The sequence below is a fragment of the Malurus melanocephalus genome, unplaced genomic scaffold (assembly GCF_030028575.1).
Source record: "Malurus melanocephalus ecotype Western Australia unplaced genomic scaffold, MMel_1.1 scaffold_220, whole genome shotgun sequence".
Taxonomy (NCBI): Eukaryota; Metazoa; Chordata; class Aves; order Passeriformes; family Maluridae; genus Malurus; species Malurus melanocephalus.
The window spans coordinates 763321-788983 of NW_026623452.1; the positions used below are offsets into that span (position 1 = coordinate 763321).

Consider the following 25663-nt stretch of genomic DNA (forward strand, 5'->3'; position numbering starts at 1 on the left):
GCAACAGTGCCTGCTCAGCCTGCTTTCTTCCCAAGGCCTACATGGAAGCACGACATGAGCCACTCTGCATCCAGGAAACCAGGAATCCACGGGAGCGAGGCAGAAACAACCCTGCTCCCCTGGCAGAAGCACCAGGRGTTGCAGTAACACCACAAGGCAGCTCCCAGCACACCAGAGACCCCAGGTACCCCGTACCTTGGACTGCACCGTCCCCTCGCCGGTGCTCACGATGGGTTTCTGTGGTGACAGGGCCAGCATGTGGCTGCCCTTGACGGTGACGTACTGCTGCACCGAGGGCTGTGCCGCTGTGCCCGCCGCCGGCACCGCCGCCTGCTGCGGCAGCTCCCCAGGCTCCTGCTTGATGATCACCTTGGCAATAGGGAGAAGAGCAGTAAGGAAAGCAAACACCTTCAACCACAAAGACAGCTCGTGGAGCAGCCTGTGTGCAGGGAAGGGCAGGCACAGTCTGAACTCGGATGTGGTGCTCAGCATGATGGGAACTCTCTAACTCAGGGCTGCTCCCAACACACAGCAGATGGAGTGGTGTCTGTAGTTACAAAGCAGTCCACATTTGAGAGGTGYTCATAGAAATTACAGTCACAGCAGTTGCTGGTGGTGTTACAAGTACCAGTCACACCGACAAGGGACCTGGCCAGCCCTGGCTTCTTCAGACCCTGCATCTCGGCACGGAGCCACAACACTAAAGTTCCAAATTCACAAGCAACTTCCAGTTCAGAACTTGGTTTTTATTTCTATCCTGCAACATTACAACCAACAGCWATAGACACAGTATATCATTATAGCTGATATATATACATTCTCTTCTGTGTATGCTTTCTACTTCCCTGGGACAGCCCTACACCTAATGCCTGAGGGCAGCAACACAAAAAAGGCTGTTTTGGGGACTATTTTTTAATATTAGATTGTTGTAGGTACTGTAACTGGTAGGAAGCATTCTTCCACCTTTTAYTTGGATCACCTAACATTGCCAGAAACAACTTTAAATTCCATGTGCAATATTTAAGGAAATATAGTCAGAAGCAGCAACATCTGAGCTTCAGAAATCACTGTTATCAGTTTTTAAGAAGCTCCTGATAGATCTATTGCAGTTTACTTCTACTGYATCCCATTAAAAATAGCTTTTAAARTATCAGCCTGAACACAACAGTGATTCAAAAAGAAAAAAACAGAAAGGATGGGAGAAGTGATAAAAAGAAAGATCACAGGTACAGCAGAGCTACAGGGAAAGAAAAGAAAACAAGACACATTTTTGAGAGATACTACAGAGMCCTTAGCAGCAAGATACACTGGTTCCAGTAGGAGTTTTACAGGCACTTGAGTTGCATGGTTTGTGGCACAAATCAGCATGAAATGACACTACTGGGCTGCCTGTCCCAGCACAAAAGCCAGGAGGAATACCTTTGTAAAAGCTCCAAGTCCTCCAGTGACCGATTTGGGGCTTTGCACCTTGGAATGACTCCCAATGGGACAAAGGGGTGGCATGGTGGCAAAAAGAGAATCCTCCTGCTGCAAATAAGAAGACGTGGTGCAAAAATCAGTGGAATGTCCAATAAAGGAAATAACACAAGTAACTGCTAATAAAGGGCAGCATGGACCATTTGGGCAGGCCAAATTACCTGTGCAAGTAACACTTTTCCAAAATCAGTCAACACTTGGGTAAAAGGAGTCTAACTTAAAATAACTCATAAAGCAAATTTAATTTGGAAAGTTAGATCTCCAATAGCAGCAACTGTTTCTTATCATCTCATACACAGGCAAAAATACCTATTTGTGTTTTCTGATCAATTTTTTATACAAAAGCATTTTACTTAAAATTCAAAGAGGCTGAGGGGGCACCTCATCAATGCATACAAATACCTGCTGGGAAGGTGTAATGAAAGTCYAGCCAGACAACACTCAATAGTATCTAATGAAAGGACAGAATCAATGGGCACACATTGAAATACAGGAAATTATAAGGAAAGCCTTGTTACTGATGATGATCAGAATAACAGGTTGCTCAGAAAGGCTGTGGACTCTTCAGCCTTGAAGATACTCAAAACACAACTGGACACATTCCCAAGGAACCTACTCTACATGATCCTGCTTTGAGTTGGAGTGGTTGATCTCCAGAGGTCTCTACCAACCTCAGTCATTTTGTGATTCTATACACAATCTCAGAGAGAGAAGACAGTGTAAGAAGAAACAAGTTATGGAGGGGAAAATTCTTCTCTCAGAGGAATTACTGCTCTTCACTAGCTGGAACGATGCAGTAGCTCACAGTCCTTCCAGACAAAACTCACCATTTGGAAGAAACAAAGTTATGTAACTAAATTGAGTAAAAAAACATTTCCACACCCGCAGAATCATGCACCTGGCACTTCTGGATCTGAGGCCAGCAGAGAAGTCAAGTCAAGTGCCTTTGAGGGAGCTTGTTACAGTATAATTGCTCTTTTTTACAATCAAAGTGAACCCCAAAGCCATGGTTTCACAATCACTTGGCCCATTCTTGGGTTGGACCATGACCAGAAATTAGGCCCTCCAACCCCTGGCATCTTCTCTRTACTGAAACACATGGCTGGAAACAATGGTTTTCAAGCAGGTTAGTTGTCTGCTCTRGTTCACCACATTGCTGCACAAATGGTAGCAAATGGGAGGTGTGAAGACAAGGCCTGAGGCATAACCTGTCCTCTCAACAGCAGCTGCATTTGAGAGTGGCTGGAGAAACGCAGCCTGAAATCATTTAAACAAATACAGAAAACCAGCACACATTGAAGAGATGGRAAGTGTTATGCACAAGCTCTAATATCCCACTGAACTGTCAGATACACTCTTCAAAGAAATCATGAAATTACAGCTTTTCCACCAAGCAGAAGACATAAATCAAATTACATTTCTGTTTACAAAAGTACGATTTTTTTTTTAAATATCTTCCATTTTTAACTTTGCCCTGGAAAAACAGAATTCAGCTGCTTCTAAGGATGTGTGCCTACTTTGACTCATTGAAAACTTTTCAGAAAGAACTGTCCCAAATCAGTGAAAAATAAAGAATAATGCATGATTTTCAACACAGTTAAGTGAAATCCATCTGAGCAGGCAGGCTTTTAAAAGCTAATTAGCTAGCTGCACACCTGACACTTAAAATGCTACTTCAAACTTAACTGCTTTAGACACCAATCCGCAACACGTTTTTCCCTAACAGACATAGGAAGCATCTCAGGTCCAAATGTGAAGTGATTTGCTCTCTGCAGGCTGACTGGCAAGCCTTCCCCCAYCATATCCTGCGTTAATACTGTGGCTTGGAGACAGGGAAACGCTCCTGCTTGCAGCAGCACACCCACCAGCTGCTTTCAGAGCCTTGCTGACGCCACTTCCCTGCCAGAAATATCATTCCTAGCACAAGATGTGGGAGAGATTTTATGGGAGACAGTTCAGCTCTGTACCTTTTGGGCTTTGCAGATCAGAAGCACGAACTGTATTTATTGCTGTTTGTTTATGCATCCAAATGTTACTCCACTGTTTACACAAACATTTTTCTAAATGCAGGCAGTTGTAAAACCMCTACATGAGTTATTTTCAGGCTGCTGAGAACAGCTGCTGTACAAAAATAACGAACAGAAGCTTCCTTTGAAGGCTTTGAGGTAGGCACCTCTGGTTTAATCACACTGTGACTAACAAAGTGATAAAGATCAAAGTCAGCTACAGAAGAGCTTTTTTGAAAGCTACAACATTTTTGGGAGTTCTGCCCTCCATGAATTTCCTTGCGGAAAAGTAAAAGAGCAGTGCCTTGAACAGATATGTAGGCAAGCCTAATCAGGGCTGCATGAAGTGACACTATCATCTTGTATAACCACCATGTTCTCATATGGCTCCATCTGTTAGACACAGAAAACCTTCACATGAAATGCCAATCTAAGGAACTTGCCTGAAGTGCAGAATTTTTAACACTAAAAAGCCCCATTTAATAGGAAGCTGGACTTTAAATGGAAAGTACACACCTAATGAGAACATTACCTTGACAGCTGAGGTGACAAAACTGCTCCCATGGGTCTTTGACACAGGAGATCCAGTCCCGTGAGAGGCCTGACAGACACTGCTCAGTTTGCTGGTCGGGCTCCCTGCACAGCAGGAAATAAAGCAGATGSTGGGTGAGGGCTGGGAGCAGGGCCACTGCATACATGAAACCTCTTCTAACAAGGAACAAGGCATTTCATTTCAACTGCATTCTCCATGAGGTGCATCAGCAGGAACTGCCATGGGCACAAAATAAATCCACCACCGAATTTCCACCTGCAGAAACCACTCCCCAGAGAAGGTACTCTCCACCCAGAGCTCTGTGTGCTGCAAGCAAATGGTCAGGCACCTTCCTGGGTGGCTGAGAATACAGCTGTGTGTGCCAATATGTGAAATTGAGACAGAACTTGCTGTTGCAGATGCAAAGTCCTCCGCTGCCTGGAAGCCCTCTGAACCCACACATGGRCACTGCATGGAGGAAAGCTTGGAGAGGGAAGGGAAAGGAAGGCCAGAAAAGGAAAGAGACAGTGAGGAAGGTAAAGGAATAAACAGAAACAATGAATGAAGGCATAGGGTCCTCTGTGGCAGATGCTCCTGCACAGATAACAGACTGACACATGTGCCACAGCACTCTCCTGACCCCCAAGATGGATGGGAGYTCAGTGGAAAACTTACCCTGCATTATCAGTTTGTGCACACAAGACTGCTCCTCAGCAGTCTTGTTACTGCTGCTCTTGGGCTGGTTTGTCAGTTTTGTTTGTTCAAGAGACTCCAAAGCCATGGATTACACACATGAAAGCAAAAAACCAGTCTCTCATATAGTTGTATTACAATCCACACATAAGTTTGGACTGAGCAGCCATTTCTGAGAATAAGGGCTTTGGGAAGGCTGGTTTTCAGAGAGCAGGAAGATCTAACTCAATACAAGCCTTACCAAAAGTGCCCCAGTGATTTTGTCTATAACACACATTATGCTCAATCCAGCCTGGCTGCTATTGCAAAAAGTGAGTTCCACAGACCCTCTTGYTCGCTTGCACAGGGTCTGGTGATAAGGCTCTCTCACAAAGTTGTTTGGGAAGGGAAGGGTATCTATTTTCTTATCTGACTTGTGCAGAATATATGGGAGGCACAGGAGTGCACGGACAGAGAGGCAGCAGGCAGTCCCTGCCAGGGACACTCTGTACTTAGATATTGATTGTGGTGGGAAACTGCAGCTTTAACAATAACTGCACTAACACTTGTATGTCCATATGGTCTGGTGCATCTACACATCCCATCCTCTATGTACAAACCTCTACTAGAAGGACCCAAAAGTTACCCAAACTATGTTAAACCACTTAGGCAGAGTAGACAGTCAGGCTGGAGGTAAAGAAGAAACAGAAAACAAGAGGTAGAAACTACCCAACCAAAAAAAAAAAAAACCCAATCATTCAAACTCTCCCGGAGGAACAGCTTCACTCATACCCAAAACATACTTAAAAAAGTTCAGATACAGCTACACAATTCCTASCAATTCCCTCTGTGATGAAGCTAAAATGAACATGACAGCTGTGTTCCCTCAGATAAAGGGAGGAACTATTAGTTAAAAGCATTTTTGTGCTTTCCAACCACACCCAGCAGTTTGTGTTCCATGGATGCTGCACTCCCTCACTTGGCCGTGGGCATCCTGCTGAAATGCTGGGAAGCACACAGACGCACAAACAAGTTTTAAAACACACAGCAGTTCCTGGCCATATATCACAACAAATAAAYGAGTTCTGAGGGACCTTTCCTCCAGCCCCAACACATAGATTACTGACTGACTCCTCCACCCATCACCTGTGTCCTCCAATTCAGCCCTCCCCATGGCCCCAACCTTTCATCACCACTGAGGGAATCCAGTTAGAGGAATCCAAACCAGCTGGAATTGAAGCAGGTAGAAGCTGAGAGCAATAACAAAATCCAGCATAGTGGTTCTCCTGGTAACCAGGRTCTATGGATTTCAACACATCTGCTGTGCCCCACACTGGGACCTAAGACTGAGCTGCAGCCTCTCAGTCACTGCAACCTCTCCAGGCTCTTTGTCACATCCATGCCACCACCTGTGCACCCTTTCTGTCTAAATATGTGCAACACCATCTAAATCACTTTCCCCCCTTCCCTTTTCACCTGAAAAGAACAGGCTCTTTGAAGACATGTCTGTGAACTCTATTTGGCTTTACACTGTGCTATTTTTTAAAGGAAGTTAAGCTCAAGTCTGAGATACCCTCACACCAGCTGTGCAAACCAACACCTTCCTCTTTCTCTGCTGAATACATTCCATCTTCACCAGCTGAAATGCTCCTGTTATTTACATCATTCTAAAGGGAGAACAAATGGGTAAGACTAAGCCACTGCCTTCTGTGATCACWCTACACACCTGTGCTTGTGGCTGCTGCTCCAACCGTCTGTCCAGGCTTGTCCACAATGATATATGGATTATTAATGACTGAGCTAGCAGAGCCTTGCTTCATGTGCACCGGAGTGGACGTTGGGGTACGAGGTAGTGGAGATGGACTAGGGGTCGATATTGGAGAACCTTAAGAAAAAAAGTCCAATGCTTCTAGCTTTTAAATGTTGTCAGAACACAAAAACATGGCAATAGCAGTACTTTTGAAAATGGCTTAGAGAAGGAACATTTTTTGAGGATGCATTTCCCAGCCTGTGTGAAGTCACAGGACTTGGAGAAGGAAAGAGGAGACAGAAGGAAAGGAAAAGACACAAAGCACTACAGCTCATAGCTACCCTGGACATGCTCTGCCTACCAGGACAAGCAGGGCTCAAAAGGAACTTGAGAAGCCATCTGGTCTATCCCTGAATCCTGAGGAATTTACCTACACCTTTCTCACTGCCAAGACCAGTGCACCCAGGGAGATGAACAAAGAGAGTTGAGCTCTCTTTCCCTTGTACAGCCCAGGGTACAGGCATTCAGAGTGGGACCCCAGGAGATCCCCTAAAAATTCTGTGTGGAACAGCCTCGGGAAGCACAAACGCCCGGGTCCCTTCACTGCTCTCACTACAGCAGAAACCCTTGAAATCAATCTGTCAAATATGCAACTTCTGGGTAACATGGCCAGGAGACAGAGAAACTAGAGAAGAAAAAAGCTCCATGTAGAGGTAAACAAGAAGTTCAGAGAAAAGGACAGGCAAGAAAGTGATCACAGAAGAGACAGCAGCAAGCACCTAGCTTCACCTGCCTGCTAATCTACTTTCTTGGCAGTTACTGACAATTGAATCAGAACATAAATGTTCATCAAATAAAATCCCCACATCTTATAAACTGCTTTGAAATCTGAAAGGGGAACCTTTCTCAGCAGACAGCAGAAACTTGGAAAACTATTTAGCAGGGAAACATTTAAACAGCAAAGATCAACAAAGAACAGTCCAAAGACTTTAGGGAAGATAGGATGGGCCCTATAGTTCCTACTTTCTAGGAAGCTTGAGGGAAAGAAGATCAAGAGAAGAGCTTATAAAGGATGAATAAAGCTTGACACAGGTTCAGGTGTAAATCAACCAAAGTACAGTTTCAAGATGTCAAGGAACAATATTGAAATTTAATTTTAAAAAGCTCCAAAACAACAAAATCTAAACAAAACAACAAACTAGACACACTTTAAGAAAATTATCTAGGAGCAGATCACCAGAAATCACACATACTGATAGCTGGTGCTTCATCCTCTCTACCCTGAACACCAGAAAATTAAGAGCTGCCACAGGTCATCTTGCAGCTTCACAGCAAGTGCCATGGTGAGCTGTAAATTAACACTTTCTGATGTAAAACATCACCCACTAGCTGGCATCACACCCAGGCAGGGAAGGGACCACAAGTCYCAAATGAGCAAAGCAGCACCTTGGCCGTGTTTGGTTCAGAAGCTGTCACATTGCTCACTGCAGCCAGCTGGCAATTTARTCCAACACAAGGTGGACTTTTGGAAGACAAAGTCCAAAGCTGCTCCGTTTGATRCAATATGGCAAGCACAAGAGGATCTATTTGAGTCTACAAGGTTAAAACAAATCATTTGCCCAGTAATCAAGAAAAAAAATACTTCTTAATCCATCCCAGCTATCTGAAAGCAGGAGGGAGAAGAATGGCCTMTTCCCACACAAAAATATTCCACATGGAAGATTTGTCCTTGCCTGGGCCTTTCTGTGGGCAGCAGTCCATTTCAAGACTATCTATTTCATACTTAAAAGCATTCAAGAACAGGGAGAGAACACCTGTCACCCTACTTCTGACCTGTTGTGAAAGAATTTCACACTTGTATTTTTTCCCTTGAACATTAAGAAGTGTGCTTAGCTCCTTCTTCTAGAGTTTCCTACTGTCTGATGTTCAAAGATTGGCAGAAAATCAAGGGAAAGACAAGTCCAACTGGTTCACTCTTGTTTTCCAGGGGGAGGCACTTGGGTAAGTAAACTAACATTCACCTGATACAATCTTGCAACTCATGGTGATAGGCTGGAAGGATTTTCCTGGTGACTCTGCAGGGCTTGGACTCTGACCTTGAGGCACTATTTTACAGCTAGCTGCAATGGGTTGAAAGGCTGAATTTCCATGAGAGCCAAAGGCAACTTTCTGTGTGGCTAACTTGGTGGGAGTCCGCTCTATCGAGGATGGCAGGGAATAAAACGCGGCATGTCTTTCGGTTTCAGCATTCCCAGAGAATCCTGATTAAAACAGGGAAAAGAACAGAAATAGTTCTTAGGCTGACATGTCTAATTCCTTACTGTGCTTCTCTACATAAACATCACTCAGGTATGACAAACACACTCTTGAAGGAAGGACGGAAAGAAGGAAGGAAAAGCAATTGGTGGGAAGAGTTGAGCGGGGAGAAAGTGAGGTAGGGGATTGTTCCTACACAGGCCTATTGGATCTGTTGGACAAGAAGAAAAAAATGAAGCAATTCACAGCCTATTCAGCTGTGGCCAGTGATCAGCCACTTGTTACACATTTTCTTGGAATGCCCCCTTCCWCTGACCAAAAGCTACTGATAGTTCCAAGTATCCTTGGTTAGGGCTTCACAAGATTAAGGTTGAATGAATCTCCTTCGCAGAGAATCTCGCAGTGCATTTTTTGGAGTAAGAGCTAAAGGAGACCAATGACTGCCTTTTGAGCCAGGCTTTATTTGGGTAGAAGGAGATCAGTTAACCTGGAGCTGCTGAGAGAAGCCACTGCCTATCAGTGTAAGAAGGAGGTAGGTTTACTTCCTTCCTGTTGGCTGTAGCAYTGCTCACATAAAGATGCTACAAATATTCCTGCTGGAATAAAAAACCTGTGTATTTAAAATCTGTCCTTTTCAGCTCACAAGAAAAGACCACACTTAAACAGCAGACATTCTTTTTGCTGAGCCTGAACACCACAAGTGGCACCACAGTGCCTACCAGGAAGCACAACCATGCATGGCACCACAGCTTACAGCCACTCCTTGAACACAGGAGCGTTGGTATAAATCAAGAAAAGCAGCAGACCATGCTGCATCTGACACTATATTGAAATATAACATTGCTGTGTCCGGAAGGTTTCTCACACTAAAGAATGTAAACTGTAACACACACACTTGTATCTCAGCCCAGTTAACCAAGGTCTGTTGTGGAAGCCTTGACACTGTGTGTTCCAGAAAACAAAGCTGAATGCTCCCAGAGGCACAGCTCTTCCCACATCACACAAACTACAAATCCTAGCAGWGCACCCATGGGGCCATCACTGCCTRCTYCRGRCAATCCAAGTGACCCAAAGGCCTCAGCTGCTGCCCCAMTGCAATGGGCCCTGCCTCTCCTGATCTTACAGGGGAAGGGGAGAATGAGACCCTGACGATGGCAGAGATGGCATCATCCCTCAGACACACACATGACTTGTTCAGTCTCTATTCTCAACAGTGCAGTAACTACAGTTACAAAGGGATTTTTGTTCCCTCACAGTCAGCTCATGTTAGGCATTAACACATATAACTGAACACACCACTAGACCAATTCCTTAGATGTACACAGTCCTCAAAACATTCCAAACCTAAAAACCTCTCTGAAAATAGTCTGCCAAAGCCAAAACAAGTTTTTTTCAACCACCTTTCATGCAAATGCATCTTCTGTTGCCCTTTATCCACATTTTAGCAAAACAGAACCTGCTCAACAAACTTCAGATAAAAAAACCCAAACAAAATCAMACCAAACTCCAAAACAAAACAATCTACAAAAATTTCTGAATTACATTTCAGAGCACATTAGGGAAAATATGATCTGGGGTGAGAAACAAGCAGGTAGCACTGGCAACCTTTAAGGCATAACAGCAAGAGGAAGTATCCAGGAGAGCCAAAGCAGCAAGAACTTGAATTTCACTGACACCCATTGCTTTACCTTTGTCCACAGAAGCATCTGGGCTGGAGTCCYGCAACTGTTTAATTGGTGAAGAAGCTTTGACTGGTGCTGGGATACTCAGTGGCAATGATAAAGATGTAGGAACATCAGAAAGATCAGAGTCTGAAGACTGGGAGAAGAGATACTCCTCACCAAGAGAATGCCTGTGCAGCTCCACATCCACTACCTTCCAAAAACAGGACAAAGGACATTAGTATTTGGTAGCTAGGTAAAGATATAAAACCCAAAACTATTTATGCCTTTTTATTTTAATGCCTAAGAATCTCTCCCTTTGTTTCCCCCAACTCCACATAACATTTCCATTCATTTCAGGGACAGTTCCCAAAGGTCCTGCAGYATCTAAGACAAAAATCTAGCAACACTGAACTTGCACAGTAAAACAGCACATGTCTCAGTCTACGGGGAAATCTGAACTGTAAACACTGGAAGGATTATGGAGCTCAGCTCCAAGCAACCCACTAAAGCAAGGACTGCATACCCCTGTAGGGACAGGCACAAAACTGAAGCCTGCCTTTTCTGATAAGGCCTTGAGAAACACACCACATGATCTACTCTTCAAAAGTGTTCTTTAACCACAGTAGACATTTCACATTAACGTTTTCTCCACAAAGTGAAAAGCTGAAGTAATGCGATTTCACCACAAAGATTTCCATTCACTACAGTACAAGGGGAAAACAAATACAAGAAAACTTTAGGAATATAGCAAAATCTGGGTTATTAATTAATTTACTTATTTTATATGAGTTCATTTTCTATTGAAGTCCTGAATCTTGACAGATACAGAAACTTAGAAGTACTTAATATCCCATAAAATCTCAGCAGGATAGTTGGGTGATCCCTTTAACTTAAATTCRTTATGTGTAAGCTCTGCAGCACATCAGAACGCAAATCAGAACATTTTGTACCAAAAGCTTCACAAAGCAGTAAAATTTAAAGCTGCAGTACAAGCCAAGTTCTCTGTGAAGGAAGAGCTGGAAACAGTCTCCCCTGAACCAAGAAGGAGAAAATATTACTTTTGTCATGAATAGTGACAAGGTGTCATAATCCTTTCATTCAACAAGAGAACAAAATCTACATTGTAGAAATTGTGAAATCAAATGGGTCTGACTTTGCTTGGTCCCATGCATCTTTTTTTTTTAAACATCCTTAAGGGAACCAAAGTACATCATCCATCCCACGACCCTTGGACTCACCGTTTCTGCGCCAAGAGTCTGCAGGCCTGTGTAGGTCCTGTCCAGCTGGATAAGACAATACATTAGCCAGGGCAAAGCAATACAATAGCTAGAATTTACAACACCAGTTGTTTGAAAGAAGTTTCAAACTATGTAAGTTGAGCAACAACACATCCAATTTTTTGAGGCTATAAGGTCAGAAATCTGTGGGCTCTGAYAAGTGCCCTCTCTCCTGCAAAAAATCCAGCCATCACCCAAGGCCCAAATGAAAGTGCAAAGGAGTAAAAAAGCTATATGAAATGAGATTGTTGAAGGAATATTTCCATCTCAGAGGAGTCCTCAAGCAGTGTCCTTTTTTTATTCCTGATGTCAATATAAGGAAATAATAATGAGAAAAACTCTTGAGTTTTCAACTGACCAGCACAAAGGCTATGTTTACACTACAGTTTTTGATTAAGTAATGGTTCACAGTGAGCCATCAGCTGGTAAAGAGGAATAACATCCCAGAGCTCAGGGGCACATGGGGTGCCAGCCACAGAAGAGGGCTCAACTCACTCACACACCCTCACAGCAGCCACAGGCCCACTAAGAGAACAGMAAAGATTTGCTGATTTGAGCTCCTGCGTGTCATGGACTGGCTCAGTTTTCTTCCAGAGGCTGAGCACTGTCCTTCACAGTGTTAATAATTTCTCCCCAAATATATTTTACTCACCATCTCCATTAAATGTCCCCAAGTTGCAGGGGAATATTTTCAASCTCCTCTACTGTCTATATTTAGGGTTGCAATGAGGTATCTTGTTTAGCATGAAATTCATTAATTCAGGCAGAGTTCTAATAAAACTAATGCTGCTCAAAGAAACAGGAGACTAAACCAGCTCAGGACTTAAGTCCACTAATGCCAGGGACTACTAATTAAAAGGAAAACGAGCAATGGCCTAGTTTTCCAGGACTGCTGCATACTGTAAATCCTGTGTGTTGCAGGGTGAATGAGCTGGAAAATAGAGCTCTCTTCAAAGGGAACATGGACTGAATAGGGAATCTCAGCTTCCCTGCCCACTCTAACAACAAAGATAACCATTAGCTGATACATGCCTGTGCTGAAGGAACAGAACAGACATGGCAGCCACTTTACCAGCAGARAGACAGCCCTGAAGCACCCTGTTAGGTTAAAGCCAATGAAAACATGATAAAAATCTCAAATTGTAGGGAAAAAACAGTAAACACTGCTGCTCTGAACACACTCAGCTCCAGCTGCTGCAAGGCTGGGTTCCCTGCTACTCCATCAATTCCATATAGCCAAAGTAAGAGGCTTTCCTGGATCTATTTCAATTCTCCAGCTCAACTATTCATGTGAAAATAATCAGTAGRACACTCATAACAGAGAGGCAAAGCACGTACACAAGCAGCGCCTCTTCTACGTTATGCAAAAGAGTTCATTTAAATGACTTTAGAGAAAGTATTTTGTTCAAATACCTTCAAATTGTGTATGATATCAATCCTTTTGTTCTGGCTATCCTTGAAGTGTATCTGCACTCTCACTGGAAATTCTCCCCAGCCTCTCCTGGTCAGGTGAAACGGAGGTTCTCTGGAAACAAATGRTGATTACATTTGGATGCAGAAGTGGTATAGCTTTCACCTCCCTCCCTTTCAGAAAGCCAAAGACTGTTTTTCTGGCTGACAACTAAAGCTATCTTCAGGTCTGCTATTCACCACAGAGACAGTGTAATCACAGCAATGAGAATYTTATGGCTTTGGACAGCTGAAAACATACTTTAACTTTACACAAGAGGACAGGGAAGAAAATGGTAAAACACTGATGGATGAGACACGTGGGAAACAAGTGTCATATTTTTAAAAAGAAGACAAAAAAAAGGCTGTGCTATGTCAAATGAAAAACACTTGTTTAAAATAAACCCAAGTTCAGCTCACTGCAAGGTGAGCTTCCAGTGCAGCGTTTTGCAATCACTTCCTRCTCTTCCCTATCTAGTAGCAAAAAGGCACTTGCTTCACGTAACAAGAGAACATACAAACAGGGAAAACTTAATCACTGTCATTCTCCAAAGTGAAAAAGAAGGGGTTTAATCTGCAACATATACTGTTACTTTGTATTTCAGCTTGTTATTGTAAATGCAAATATAATTTCTCYAACAGAAAAAAATCAAGAGGTTTAAAGGCAACTTTTAGTCAGGAATATTAATATTGACCATAATGAATAGGAYTGTGACACCAGAAATCAATTAACCAGATGGGATTAAAACAGAAGATAAACAGCACTGACATGAYGGAAACTGAGAAAGGCACAAAAAGCAATCAAATGTAATTTTATGTCACAGAAGAAATACAAAGGAGCTTGCTTTTGTCCTCCCCAGGGCTGTCTTCCCAAAAGCATTACTGAGCCATACCAACACTTCTCACAGGAAGTCTTCCTGGAGTTGCCTTTCAGTAGTTTAATGTTGCCAGAATTAAGTTGCCATTCTGTACCTAAACAGTCCTCCCCACACTGGTCCCTCCAGGAGGCAGCTGAATATCCAGTGGAGAGTAATTTCTTTGGGAAGACACCAACCATTTGGAAGGCATCCTCCCTCTGTCTTGTCCGAGGGAGGAGGATGAAAGACTGACAGGGCATTTCCCTGTGGCAGTCATGAGAGAACCCACCCCACACCAGGATAACTGGAAAACAGGTGTGGAATGCAGATTTGGGAGAGCAGAGAAGCTGCCCCATRGCAGCACCAGCACCATGACATTGATGGGAAATTCCTCAAAGCATGGACCCAACAGCACTGATCTCACTACCACGAAGAAATATTTTGGAGTGGAATATTCATGCCCAAACACACATGTAGCACTAAAAATATGGGCAAATCAGCTTTCTGAGACTCCTCTTTTCCACACTGGAATAGATAGTCCAGCCTGAGCAGCAGTGTATGTAACACATACAGGAGATGCACAACCCAATAGCATGAAATGCAACAACTGAACGTTTTGTCRCAGAAGGAAATTGAAGAAAAAAAAMCAACGAGCCAACAATGTTTGGCACACTTGCTACATAAAAAACCTCATTTATTTTTACTACTATTTTGAAGTAAGCCAAGTTAAGCCAGATGTTAAATACAGACATAGAATACTAAACCAGGAAAAGAAATTGTTAATTTTTTAAGAAACCTGGCACTGTAAACCTGGCAAGCAGAAAGACTAGAATAGTGACTGGAATAATTCCTTATTACCTCACTTCTACCAGGTCATTAGGTTTGTAGCTGGGATGGAGGAAGAACCAAACTTTCTTGACAAAATGATTTATGCTGGGTTCTCTCCGAGAGCCTCGGACGTACACCATCCATTTATGYGTTGACTGATCATTTTCTTCTCTCTTGTCAGGGGGAATGTACCTGGCAAAGAAATGAAATAACAAACACAAGATAAAAATCCCAAATAGACAAATACTGCAAAAAGCATTTCTGGAAAGATCAATCAAAAAAACTGGGGATGTCAAATGCCTGTGGGAACCTTGCCCCCTGTACAGTTCTGCTCATTTGTCCTYACTCTCACAGTTCATCTAGGAACAGAAAAACGTCCCATAATCTACTCTAAGTTTCTAACACACTTCCTCTATTTTAATGCACAACTACCGCATGAAATTCACCCTTTAAACATTTGATTCTTAATTAAGAATACTTAATTTTAACTTTCTACCATTACCAAATTCCTTATTCCATCCTATTCTATCAGGAAGCAAAACCACACCAGAACACATAACTGACAACTCTGCTGCCATAAATACAAACAAAATACAATACTTATACATTTTTAGCAACTTCAGTCACTACTTAGTTCTGAGTCCAGCCTTAGGTAGATTTTCAAGATGCAATTCTGACTCTAAGTTTTGTCAGCAAATGTCYGATATGTTTTGTGCAAAAGACTGACCTGAGTAGAGCAAGGATAGAGAGTTAAAACCTGGAATTGTCCAGTTTCCTAAACCTAATGCCTTTCATCACTAATKTCCTTGAAGATSAAAAGTTATATATATWTAYCTTTCTTTTTCTTCTTTTAAATATAAAGGAAAACTGTAYAAATTAATTTATTTGGACTRTTCTGAACTWGCACAATTTTTCTCATTGTGGTTGGTGTGCATTGTTCTCTTGGGGCTTCTTTTCTAGAAAAGAAACCCCCACACTGTACCTATGGACACACTAAATCAGCTGACTAATTCAATTAGCCAACATACTGAATTAGGACAACTCGCTTTTCCAAATTTTCAAGGGAAAACTTTTGACTTCTAACTGACCAAAAAAGGCTGAAAGACTTCCCTTGAGAGAAACAGATCCTAAAACTTCCATGCATATATAAATTTATAAATAAAATAACTACTAGAACACCTGCTCCTTCCACAAGAAAACTCATGCTGACACCAGAGGAGGGCTGCCTTGAGTACAGTGACTATTCAAGGGTAAAGCTCATCTTGTGACAGCCTAGCAATTTCATTTGTCTCCTAATTTTAACTTTCTATTCAATTTAATCCTGAAATAAAGGACCATCCCTCAGGCTCTGGATACTAACTTGGAGACGTTGCCAACCACAATCGTTTTCTTCACATAAAGTCGTGAAGTTTCATCATTTGACAGTCCGGCATTTCGTTGTCCTGGTTTTTGAGAGCTTGAAACACCCGAACTGTCCTGAGGGTAGGGGAAGAAAAAAAAGGCAAACAAAAACCCAAACATTCCTCTTAAACATCATTTTGTTTGGTGCTGGAAAAGTAAGGTGTTGTTAAAACAAAAAAAAAAAAACCTGCATAAATGAAAGACCAACAAGGAATCATCCCTAAAAATACTCAAATTGCTCTCTAGGCACATTTAAGCAACTCAGGCATTAACAATGCTCTCCTCCCTAGCCAAGAGAACACTGCATGGCTTAGCTGAGTGGACATGGTATGACATCCCATGGAGTTGAGCCACGACTTCAGCTTGGGTTTCAAAAGCACTGCCCCTGCACTAAAACCAGGCATGGCTAGAGTGGCATCAAGCTGGYCCCTAATCAGGAGCAAAGCTAAATTRGCCATGAATGAGGGCATTCMCAGCCTGTGCTGCTCTGGGRGTCTCTGGTGTTGCCTCATGGTGATCAAGGCTACATTTGAGACAGGAATTCTGCTCCAACTGAGCAGGGAGAGCAGCCATACCCGGTCACTGACATCCAGGTAAACCCAYAAATCCATGGCAATACTGAGGCACAATAAATCCAGCCACTGTAACAACTCCAGCTATTAAGCAGTGGCCAAGACTTCCAGTACAATGATCTGACCACCCACTATGCCAATGCATGGGGAGGTGTGGTTTGCATGGAAATGAGAGGCTCTTTCTACAACCCTGTTGGATGAAGTGTCTATCAGGACACTGGAGTGCCCTCCACTGAGCACTCACCAGGTGAGGGTCAGCATGGGGAGCACTGGATTCACTAAGGARCCATTCCCCCTCCTCTGTTAAGTCAGGGATGCCTCAAAGTAGAGCAACAAACCACAGAAGGCTGGGATGGCTCCTGCTCCTGATCACTCCCTGAGCCACCTCCGGGCCATGGGCTGCATTGGTCAAAGATGTACCCATGTGCTACACCCAGGCAATACAACTGCTCCACCAATGCCTCCAGCACAGAAACAAGTTCCATTGGTCTGGTAGTGCATGATACAGATGGCTCCACACTCTCTATCGCTCATCTGCCTTCTACTACAGACCCAAGGCAGAGTTCCTGCAGCCCTGTTATCAAGGGTGTCACACTGCTCAACAGAGAAGGAATCACTGCTCTTTCTGCCATGTATTAGTGCAACTTATTCAGCTGCACAATGCAGCCAATATCCACTGCGATATACACACCCCTGGCTGTAACTCCTCTGGTAGGCCTGACCACTTAAAGGAACTGAAAGAAAACTGAAGAGTTTCACCTCACCTACTAAGGCACATTTCACCTGCAAACACTGAGTGAACCTCCCCAGTGGAGCTACCTGCAGCCAACCAGTGAAGCATTTGTGTGCTGCACAATAAGCCACAAAGGTAATGGATCCAGGTCAAAAATAACCCCAAGACAAGTATGAGGGAACATTGACACAAGGTATTTTTAACCTGGGTCAATTGGTTCAGTTAAGCAAATGGTGATAATGAGACACAACAGCAAGCAGCACCATCAAGAGGAAAACAATTCAAACTGTGTGCCCAGGCTCTATCAGCTCATGCTGCCAGGGTGAGATAACCTGCCAGTGTTACTGTTTGCACTACAGGCTATCAAGGAGGCCAAACCACTCCAGTAGATCAACCATCCTAAGCAATGCAGTCCCCATGGGCACCCAGGGCCAGGCAGCAGCATTACTTCTTGAAAACACAGCTGGGAACAACACATATTGCTCTCCTCAGCAAGCTCCACTCTCCTGCCCTGACTTCCATCCCTACAGCAAAGCCCTTTGCTCAGGCTGTGAAGCCCCTCCTTCCCCAGAGGCTGTGACTGAGGGGGTGGCAGAGCTGTACTGACCCCACAGCTCTGCCCAGCCTGCTGACCTGACTTTGGGCAGGGCTGAGCTAAGAGGAGGTACCCACGTCACAGACACTTCAGTTGGCCTTACAGCAAAGCCAGGCTGAGGGAGTGGGAGCAAGTGGCTGGAGAGGGTAAGAAACACATCTTCAGCAAGGTAGGTGAAAAYATGAAGAGCTCCTGGTGCCAGCACTGAGTCCTCAGAGCACACACTTCCAACAACTTGATCACCACTCGAGTTTTACTTTACCCGGCCAGCATTTCTGCTCTGTCTCTGGTCCAGGCTGTGTGTCAGCCGCTCGTCTGCRTCCAAGTTGCCATTGTCTTTGTCCAGGAGGAAGTCATTGTGCTGAGAGAGCGAGTCGCTCTCGGAGTGGTTGGCAGAAGGAGTGTCTGAGCCCTGGTTAGCTGGAGACGATGATCTAGAGGGAGATTCCAAGAATTTCTTGATTGAAGGGTGATTAAGAATTGTTGCATCACATGACCTGGTCCCCTGCAATGAAGAGGTCAGGAAGATCTGGTCACTATTCCCCCACAGCCTGGATAAAAACAAAGCTGCGCCAGAAGTGAAAAAGTCAAGGCATGAAGAAAGGGCAAATATTTAATCAGCTGCCTTGCAGGAAAGACATATGCTGCATAARATAAAACCTTAAAATGGTTCTACAGAAACAGTACCCCAAATTGAATCTGTTCCTTCAGACTTTTTCATCTCAGAGACCCACCAGTTTTGGAAAGGAAGACTGCAGCCTACTCAACTACCTATAATGTCCTTATGAAAATAACCTCTTCCTGTACAGACACCCACAGTCTCACCACACACAGGAAGGCCAYAGCTGCCCAGCTCTTGCAGGCAAGCAGGGTACGTAAGTGCATCAGGCTCTCTAGCTTTGACACTCACTGGCAGTCCTGTCAACACCTATGAGGCAAGCTACACATATTAACACCCTGTCTGCTCCCAAAGCTTACAGGGGATAAATAATAATGTGCTTAGGCATGCTTGCAAACTTTCCTAAAAACGGACATCTCGAGCTAATCTTAGAGCCTCCTAAACCTGCAAGGGGGAGSACAGGGCAGGCAAGTGTTTAAATCTCTCTTGTATTTTTCATTACCATGACAAAGGCCCTTCTTTTTCTCTTGCATTTGCTTTTCACCTCAGAAGTAGAAGGAAAATATCCATCAACTCAAAACAAGTGTCCCTTGATCACTTCCTGACCCAGGCACCAGACCTCCCTGTCACCTCAGTTTGRCAATGACCCAAGTCAGCAGAAACATCCCTGTGCAGCACCAGGGCACTGACAGACAGCCTCCCTCCAGCTTCTGCAGCCACAGACTCACATCAGACTGGCACTGCCAGCTTTTCTTACAGGCAGTACCAGCTCAAAGAGGCTTCTTCTTCCCTGCTCAAACCACCTGGACCAGCCAGGCTGGAACAATTATTCATGGGGCAGGTCACAAAGGAAAACAAATCAAGAAACTGATTTGGGATTTATTTGTTCCTTTGTTAGTTTTGTTATTGTTTTTGTTCTTTTTTTTTCCCTCTGCAGGTTTATTTTTAATCCACATTAAGTTCCCCAATTCAGAATTCTGCCAACATGATTGAGGGGGAGGCAGATAACAGCATCATTACAGAGCAGCAGAACTGCCCTTGAGAGGTGGTAGCAAGAGTGGAGTTAAGCATTGTCCCATCTCGGCCTTTAAAGCATCATTCCATTCCAGAACTTTCTTTCCAATTGTCCATTACATGCACAAGAGAAGCAATCAGCAATTCTCAATTACCTGCTTAGGAGAGTTATAGCCATGTATCCAATGGCAGGGACACACATGTCCAAAAAAATCCAAAGCCCAAACCAAACCCACACCGAGAAAGACTTCTTTTGTTTTACCTCTAGTCAAGTAAAAGACCAACATCTTGTCCAATAATTTGTGGGAAAACATAATAAACCACAACCATGAGGAATCCTAAGCCTCAAAACTCAGCAGCATTAGGTTTGAGAACTGCTTATGAGAACAGGTCAGGAACTTGCAAATCATCTTCCCAGAAGTTCTGAATTAAACTACAATGACTCCTATTCTACCAGAAGCAGAAACAAGCCCATCTTTCACTGCCCAGTCAAACATGCATGAGCCAYAATAAAAAACAGACAACAAAGAAAACTGCAACATCAGCAACATATTCAACATACAGAAAAGACTGATTTTAAACTCACACAAATCAGGAGTTTTAGAAAAAATTAAAAATGCAATCAAAGATACAGCTAGACTAGCCATAAGCTCAAAAACCACTGGAAAACTAAATAAAGCAAGGAGGCACCAGTAAGCTTTGTGAATACCTCAAAACAATTAGAAAAATAAATTATTTCTGGAAAGTGTGAAAATCATCAGGGGAAAAAAGTGAACACTCTGCATGGCAGAACAAGAAGAACAAGGAACAGYACAGCTCCTGCAGACACATGATGACAATAAAGGCACTTTCAAAGATTAGAACTTAGGTCACATTCTTCAGCTGCCTACACAAAAATCAAAGGCGGCAGAGAGATCTCCAAGCCTCCCAAGGCTACCACAACGTTTTCCAATTCCAGATGCTCAAGTTCAGGGAAGGAAAAACAAGTTGAGCCTTTTTGTTTTTACCCCACTCCAAGCCCTCTGAAAAGCACAATGGCAAAACCAGGAGTAGCATTGAGAGCAAGTGCTTGGAAGAAAAATTCTTATGGGACTGGAGTGAAATCCATGTTTGCAGCACCCATCTACAGCTTCCAAACAWCACAGAAAATCAGATCAACTTGAAAAGATGATAACGAAATACCTACACTGGTAATGAACTACATGTCATTTGGGAGTCTGCTCGAGTCATGACTACCCTGCAATTAGCAGTCATTAAGAGCAGAGTGCTCAGAACTGGGGTTTAACTAACAGGGTTTGAGGTTTTTTTAATCTTGTGAATTTTTAATCACTCTGTGATATCTCCTTGATTTATCTCCTGCTTTACTGTTGCCATCAGTCTGTTCACCAACTCATTAACAGACTGACTGCCAGGGCAAAGGAAGGATGGTTTCACAGCACTGCCTGAGACTCAAGAAATCTCAGAATCTTGGTTATTTTTCATTTTTTCCTGAAAAGTCCCCAAGTTCATCTAATGCCCCTCTACTCCTGTGAAATGGGAAAACATATTCCACACTTTTCAGAGCTTTGCAAGGACAAACTGCAGTCTCTGAGAGACAAGGTGCTCTCAGGGTAAAACTGAGGATAAAAAAAAAAAAAAAGCAGAGTATTTCAGAAACCAGAACTAGGGGCKGCTGAGCAACTTCTCAATTGCTTCATGAAGACTCACCTTTGCTGAATACCTGAGGCCCAGCTGGTGAAGCACAGGTCTCCTCTCCCACTGCCACCCGCCCCGTGCAGTTTGTATTCCACCATTTCATTAAATCACATCTCAAAACCAAACATCAGCTGAACAGCCACAGAACTCCACACCTTTCTTTACAAAGGTTCCCTACAGTTTTATTATTCCCAAAGCAGCTTTTACCTCTCCAGCTTTCAGGAGACCAGCAGAAGCATAATAGTTAGCCACAATACAGGCACGCAGCTTGTCCATCATCCTCCTGGCTTCAATCAAGCGCTGCGAAAATAAAAAGAAACAGAGTCATGAGAACCACTGCAGCAATCTCCCACACCCCAAACAACAGGATCTAAGGTATTTATAAGAATAAACCTTCATACCTGATCTATAACTTCAATTTCATGTTCTTTACTCTTCATTTCGACAGCAAACTGTTCCTTTATAATAGTCTCAATCTTCTGCACAGTAACATCTCGAGCTGTACAAGGCCACACATGGAAAATAAAGAAGGAGGAAGTATTTACACTTCTATTTTTGAGGCTCGATTTGACAACAGAAAGATCAGAAACTGCTGCAGAGTGAGAAGCAAAGGGATAAGTTCAGCACACATACACATAAAGAGACGGATCACTTTCCTGCAAAAAAAAGTTACGTCTTAACAAAAACCACATGTATTGTTAAAAGCAGGCTTATATGGAGAGCTATTTTTTCCTTTTTAGGTCTGAGATGACAAGTAACAGAAAATGGGAAGAACAGGGCCGGTTTGTTTACTTCTGTCTCAGAAAAGCTGTAAACAGTAAAAGGAAAACTCCACCGTGCAGCCTCAGTGGCCGCTGCGATTGCGCCAGAGTGAGCTGGAACACTACAGACATTTTTGTGCTCTCCTTGGCCAGATACACATCCAGGAAATTTACACCACATCATGCAGGAATAATAAAGCAAATTCATATTTATATGTTCAGCCCTGGCATGACGTGCAGCCTGCTCTGGAGTGCTACAAGCCATTTATTACTCACAAAGGAAACTACGTTATCAAGAGCTGATTTACCTCTTACAAAATCCTCTTCCAGCACAGCAGTAAAAAMATGTAGCCTTTCAGCAGGAGTTTACTGATCTTGGTGGAAAGTATGTAGTTTAGGATTTCAAACTGTGCAAATACCTTACAGCAAATTAGTGGCTAAGAATGGAATTGGCATATTATCCTGTTTTTCTAGGACATGTATAAACATAGGAAGAACTATTCTTTTTGCTCTACACCTACTGTAAACTTTAATATTACCCTTCATTTACATCACCTCCACTACAGCAAGGGGTTTCAAACAACTTCTGTTTTTATCAAGTTGTAAGTAAGAACCTGGCAAAGCAGGAATTACACTTCTAGAAGAAAGCCTGGAAAAGGTGTTCCAGCCTGTATGAGAAATAGTGACCCCACTACAAAGCAGATYAGCAAGAGTCCAGTTTTCCCTGGAAAAATCTCACATTGTTTCTACATGAAATAGGAGGCAGCTCAAGACTTTGGCTTGAGCTACAGAGCAAGTGTATGTCTTCCTAAAAAGTACCTATCTGTTTGAAGAGGTTTCTAATACCCCAGCAGACAGAGGAAAGAAAAACAAGTCAAAGCTTTGCTGGCATCTTCCAGATGGCATACATAATTTTACTGTCTGATCAGGTACCTACAACAGGAGTGAGGCATGGATGCAACCAGGGGTATCCTAAATAACTGTCCTTTACACATACATATACACACAGACACATATATATACATACATATATATATATAGCTCTTTGTGTGTGTATATATGTATTTTAGGACCAGAAATAGTTCAAGCCTACATTAAAACACAATTATGGTTGAATCTGTTTCAGTAAGGCAAAATTAAAAACCAGAGGGATATAATTTACCTTCAGCCATGAACATCATGATGAGGAAATTCCCATGCAAGGCTACACTTAAAATAAGCCTAAACAGATTAAGGTATGAGGTATGGCTCYAAGAGAGAGCACTGTATCTCTTTCCAAGGCTCATGCCATGCCATGCCACGCCAGCATTATGAAGATTTAAGCACTTTAGGATTTGTGGTTACATTACAGAGGCTTTTAAGAACACTTTATAATCATTTTTTTCCCAGCTCAGTGTCAACCACAGTCCCTCATTAAGATCATGTTAGTGAAATTYGTGTACTTAAAGAATTCTACTATTGAAAGATGGACATGTTCCATGAGAAGAAGCCAGTTTGGAGGAATCACCTGAATGCAAAGTTCACATTGGCATGGACAGTTTCCCAAGGCCATGAGACTCTGCTTGTTCATCATCAAGACCTTCTGAAAAGTYGTTTCAGAAGCAGATTAAAAATCCATCTGCAGTCCCTGGGACATGCCAGAACAGAGGGTGGTGACTTCTGGCAGCCAGGAAGGGCAGGCAGCTGGGAGTGGTGACATGGCCAGCTCCAGCACAGCTGCACTGGGCCCCCACTGGCAGGGCCAAGCCCCACGTGGCAGGCAGCACCTGCCCAGTGACACATTCAACCCAGAGTTCAGCCTCCTTTGGGCTGTCCAGCTGTACACCATCCTCCAAAACATCACCCACGAAGCCATGCTCTGYCCCTCTCCAACTGGCACCTGAAGCTCTATTCCTGGATCTTCTTCAGAGCCCACAGCCAGCCTCAGTTTTCTCACCTCCCTGTTTGTCAGCTTTTCCCATCACGATCCTCTCTCACTAGCTGTGCTATGCCAAAAATCACTAGCCTACTCCCTGCCCCCGGGGCAAGAAGCTCTACTCTCATTTGCCCACAGAGACTGCAACCTGTCCCAGGCACTCTGCCAACAGGCTGGTTCCCAAAGCAAGCATATGCAATCGTGCCARATGAAAACCTACTCATCCAGCCACTTGCTCCACTACACTTCTTTATCCACATTTCCTTCAGTCGTGCTCCTCTTCCTCCCCCCCTGCATGTTTCAAAGCCCCTTCCTTCTCCCTAAATTATCCTTTCCATGCTTCACAAAGCAGCACTTTTCTGCTCGATCTGCCAACTCTTGCAAGCATTTGTCATCTTCCAACAGCCAGTGCATGTACTGCAGGTTCGTGGTCTCTTCCACCCCTCATGCAGGTTCATGGACTTTTTTCCCCTTCCCATGATGTACTGTGACCTCTATACCCTAAAATGTAAACAACCTGACAATCCTTCCCAGAGCAGACTTCAGCAACAGAACAAATGCTGGAGTACAATTCAGCACGGGAAGATGGACTGGCAAATACTTCAGAAAGCAACAAAAAGCAAAGTGCTGGAGCTTTAGAGAGCTTGTGCTCYATCTCCTATCATGCACCAAAGGCTGCATCCTCACGCCTTACTTATGGTTCAGAGAGCAGGTAGGGATGACTCCATAGGACTACATCTTCATTTAGTCATACAAAGCTATCACTACCTGCCTTGCTCAATGTCTGTCCTTTGGCCCCAGCCTTTTCCTAACTGGTTTGCAGACAGCATGCACATCCATAGAATTTTCAATCCCACAGCTCCTACCTGACTGTTCAGCTGCTTTGTGCCGCTTGCTGGGATGTGTGATGGTGATATCCTCATAGTCGGGGTCCTTCTCTGCGATCACTCTCTTGATCCCAGACATGTTCTCTAGCCCACTGAGAGGAAAAATGAAAGCATTAACATTTTTCCACTGTGACTTTTGGAGCAGGCTTCAACCTCTCACCATGGGGAGGCCTGTGGTGCACCCCYCGAAAGAGCAGGGCCACCTCTCTAGTGGAGGCTAGCGATCGATCGTGCCACAGGTTCACAGCTGGGAGCTGGTTCTGTCTGTACAGCCCAGGAGCTCCAAATGCCTCCTGATGCCTGTGGCTCACYACAGCCTGGGTGGCCTCAGCCCCAGCGAGGCTGCAGTGGCGGAGCCCTGTGAGGGACGCACGGGCTACCACCCGTTATCTGGCAGGTGACTCCAGGAGAACGGAGCTCCCTCCACACACGGACCACCGCTCCTGGAAGGGGGAATACTGGGCACCCCAGCCGCAGACGGGCCCAGGTGGCTCGGCAGCAGCCCGGGGCTCCCCGCTCCCGGGTCACGCACCGGTTGTCCCTCGCCCAGAACCCCGCAGCCTGAGCCACGACCCTTCCCGTGAGGGGGCAGCGAGTCCCCCGGAGGCGGGAGCACCGCGGGGCTCGGCCCGCTGGCGTGAGGCGGCGTGGAGGCCGCCGCGGGGGGCGGTGTCGGCGGTGCCGGTGTCGGTGCCGCCCCGGGC

At 44.1% G+C, this 25663-nt stretch overlaps 1 protein-coding gene across 5 annotated transcripts in view; it reads right to left on the reverse strand.

The window, feature by feature from the left end:
- YEATS2 (YEATS domain containing 2) overlaps positions 1 to 25594 on the reverse strand; it is a 48089-nt gene extending 22495 nt beyond the window's left edge. For 3 of the 5 annotated variants that reach the window (XM_057374249.1, XM_057374248.1, XM_057374247.1), the window contains exons 1-15: positions 25492 to 25594; positions 24939 to 25051; positions 21798 to 21895; positions 21604 to 21696; positions 18331 to 18573; positions 16128 to 16243; positions 14798 to 14959; positions 13047 to 13158; positions 11595 to 11639; positions 10381 to 10567; positions 8458 to 8697; positions 6413 to 6571; positions 4015 to 4118; positions 1420 to 1527; positions 196 to 369 (exon numbers count right to left, since the gene is read on the reverse strand). In XM_057374249.1, coding sequence (XP_057230232.1) covers positions 196 to 369; positions 1420 to 1527; positions 4015 to 4118; positions 6413 to 6571; positions 8458 to 8697; positions 10381 to 10567; positions 11595 to 11639; positions 13047 to 13158; positions 14798 to 14959; positions 16128 to 16243; positions 18331 to 18573; positions 21604 to 21696; positions 21798 to 21895; positions 24939 to 25038 — 1941 coding nt within the window. In that variant the 5' untranslated portion in view covers positions 25039 to 25051; positions 25492 to 25594. Of the gene's footprint in view, positions 1 to 195; positions 370 to 1419; positions 1528 to 4014; positions 4119 to 6412; positions 6572 to 8457; positions 8698 to 10380; positions 10568 to 11594; positions 11640 to 13046; positions 13159 to 14797; positions 14960 to 16127; positions 16244 to 18330; positions 18574 to 21603; positions 21697 to 21797; positions 21896 to 24938; positions 25052 to 25491 lie in introns of those variants that run through there. The other 2 variants (XM_057374250.1, XM_057374251.1) reach the window with 2 other exon arrangements.
- Between the last annotated feature and the right edge of the window lie 69 nt (positions 25595 to 25663).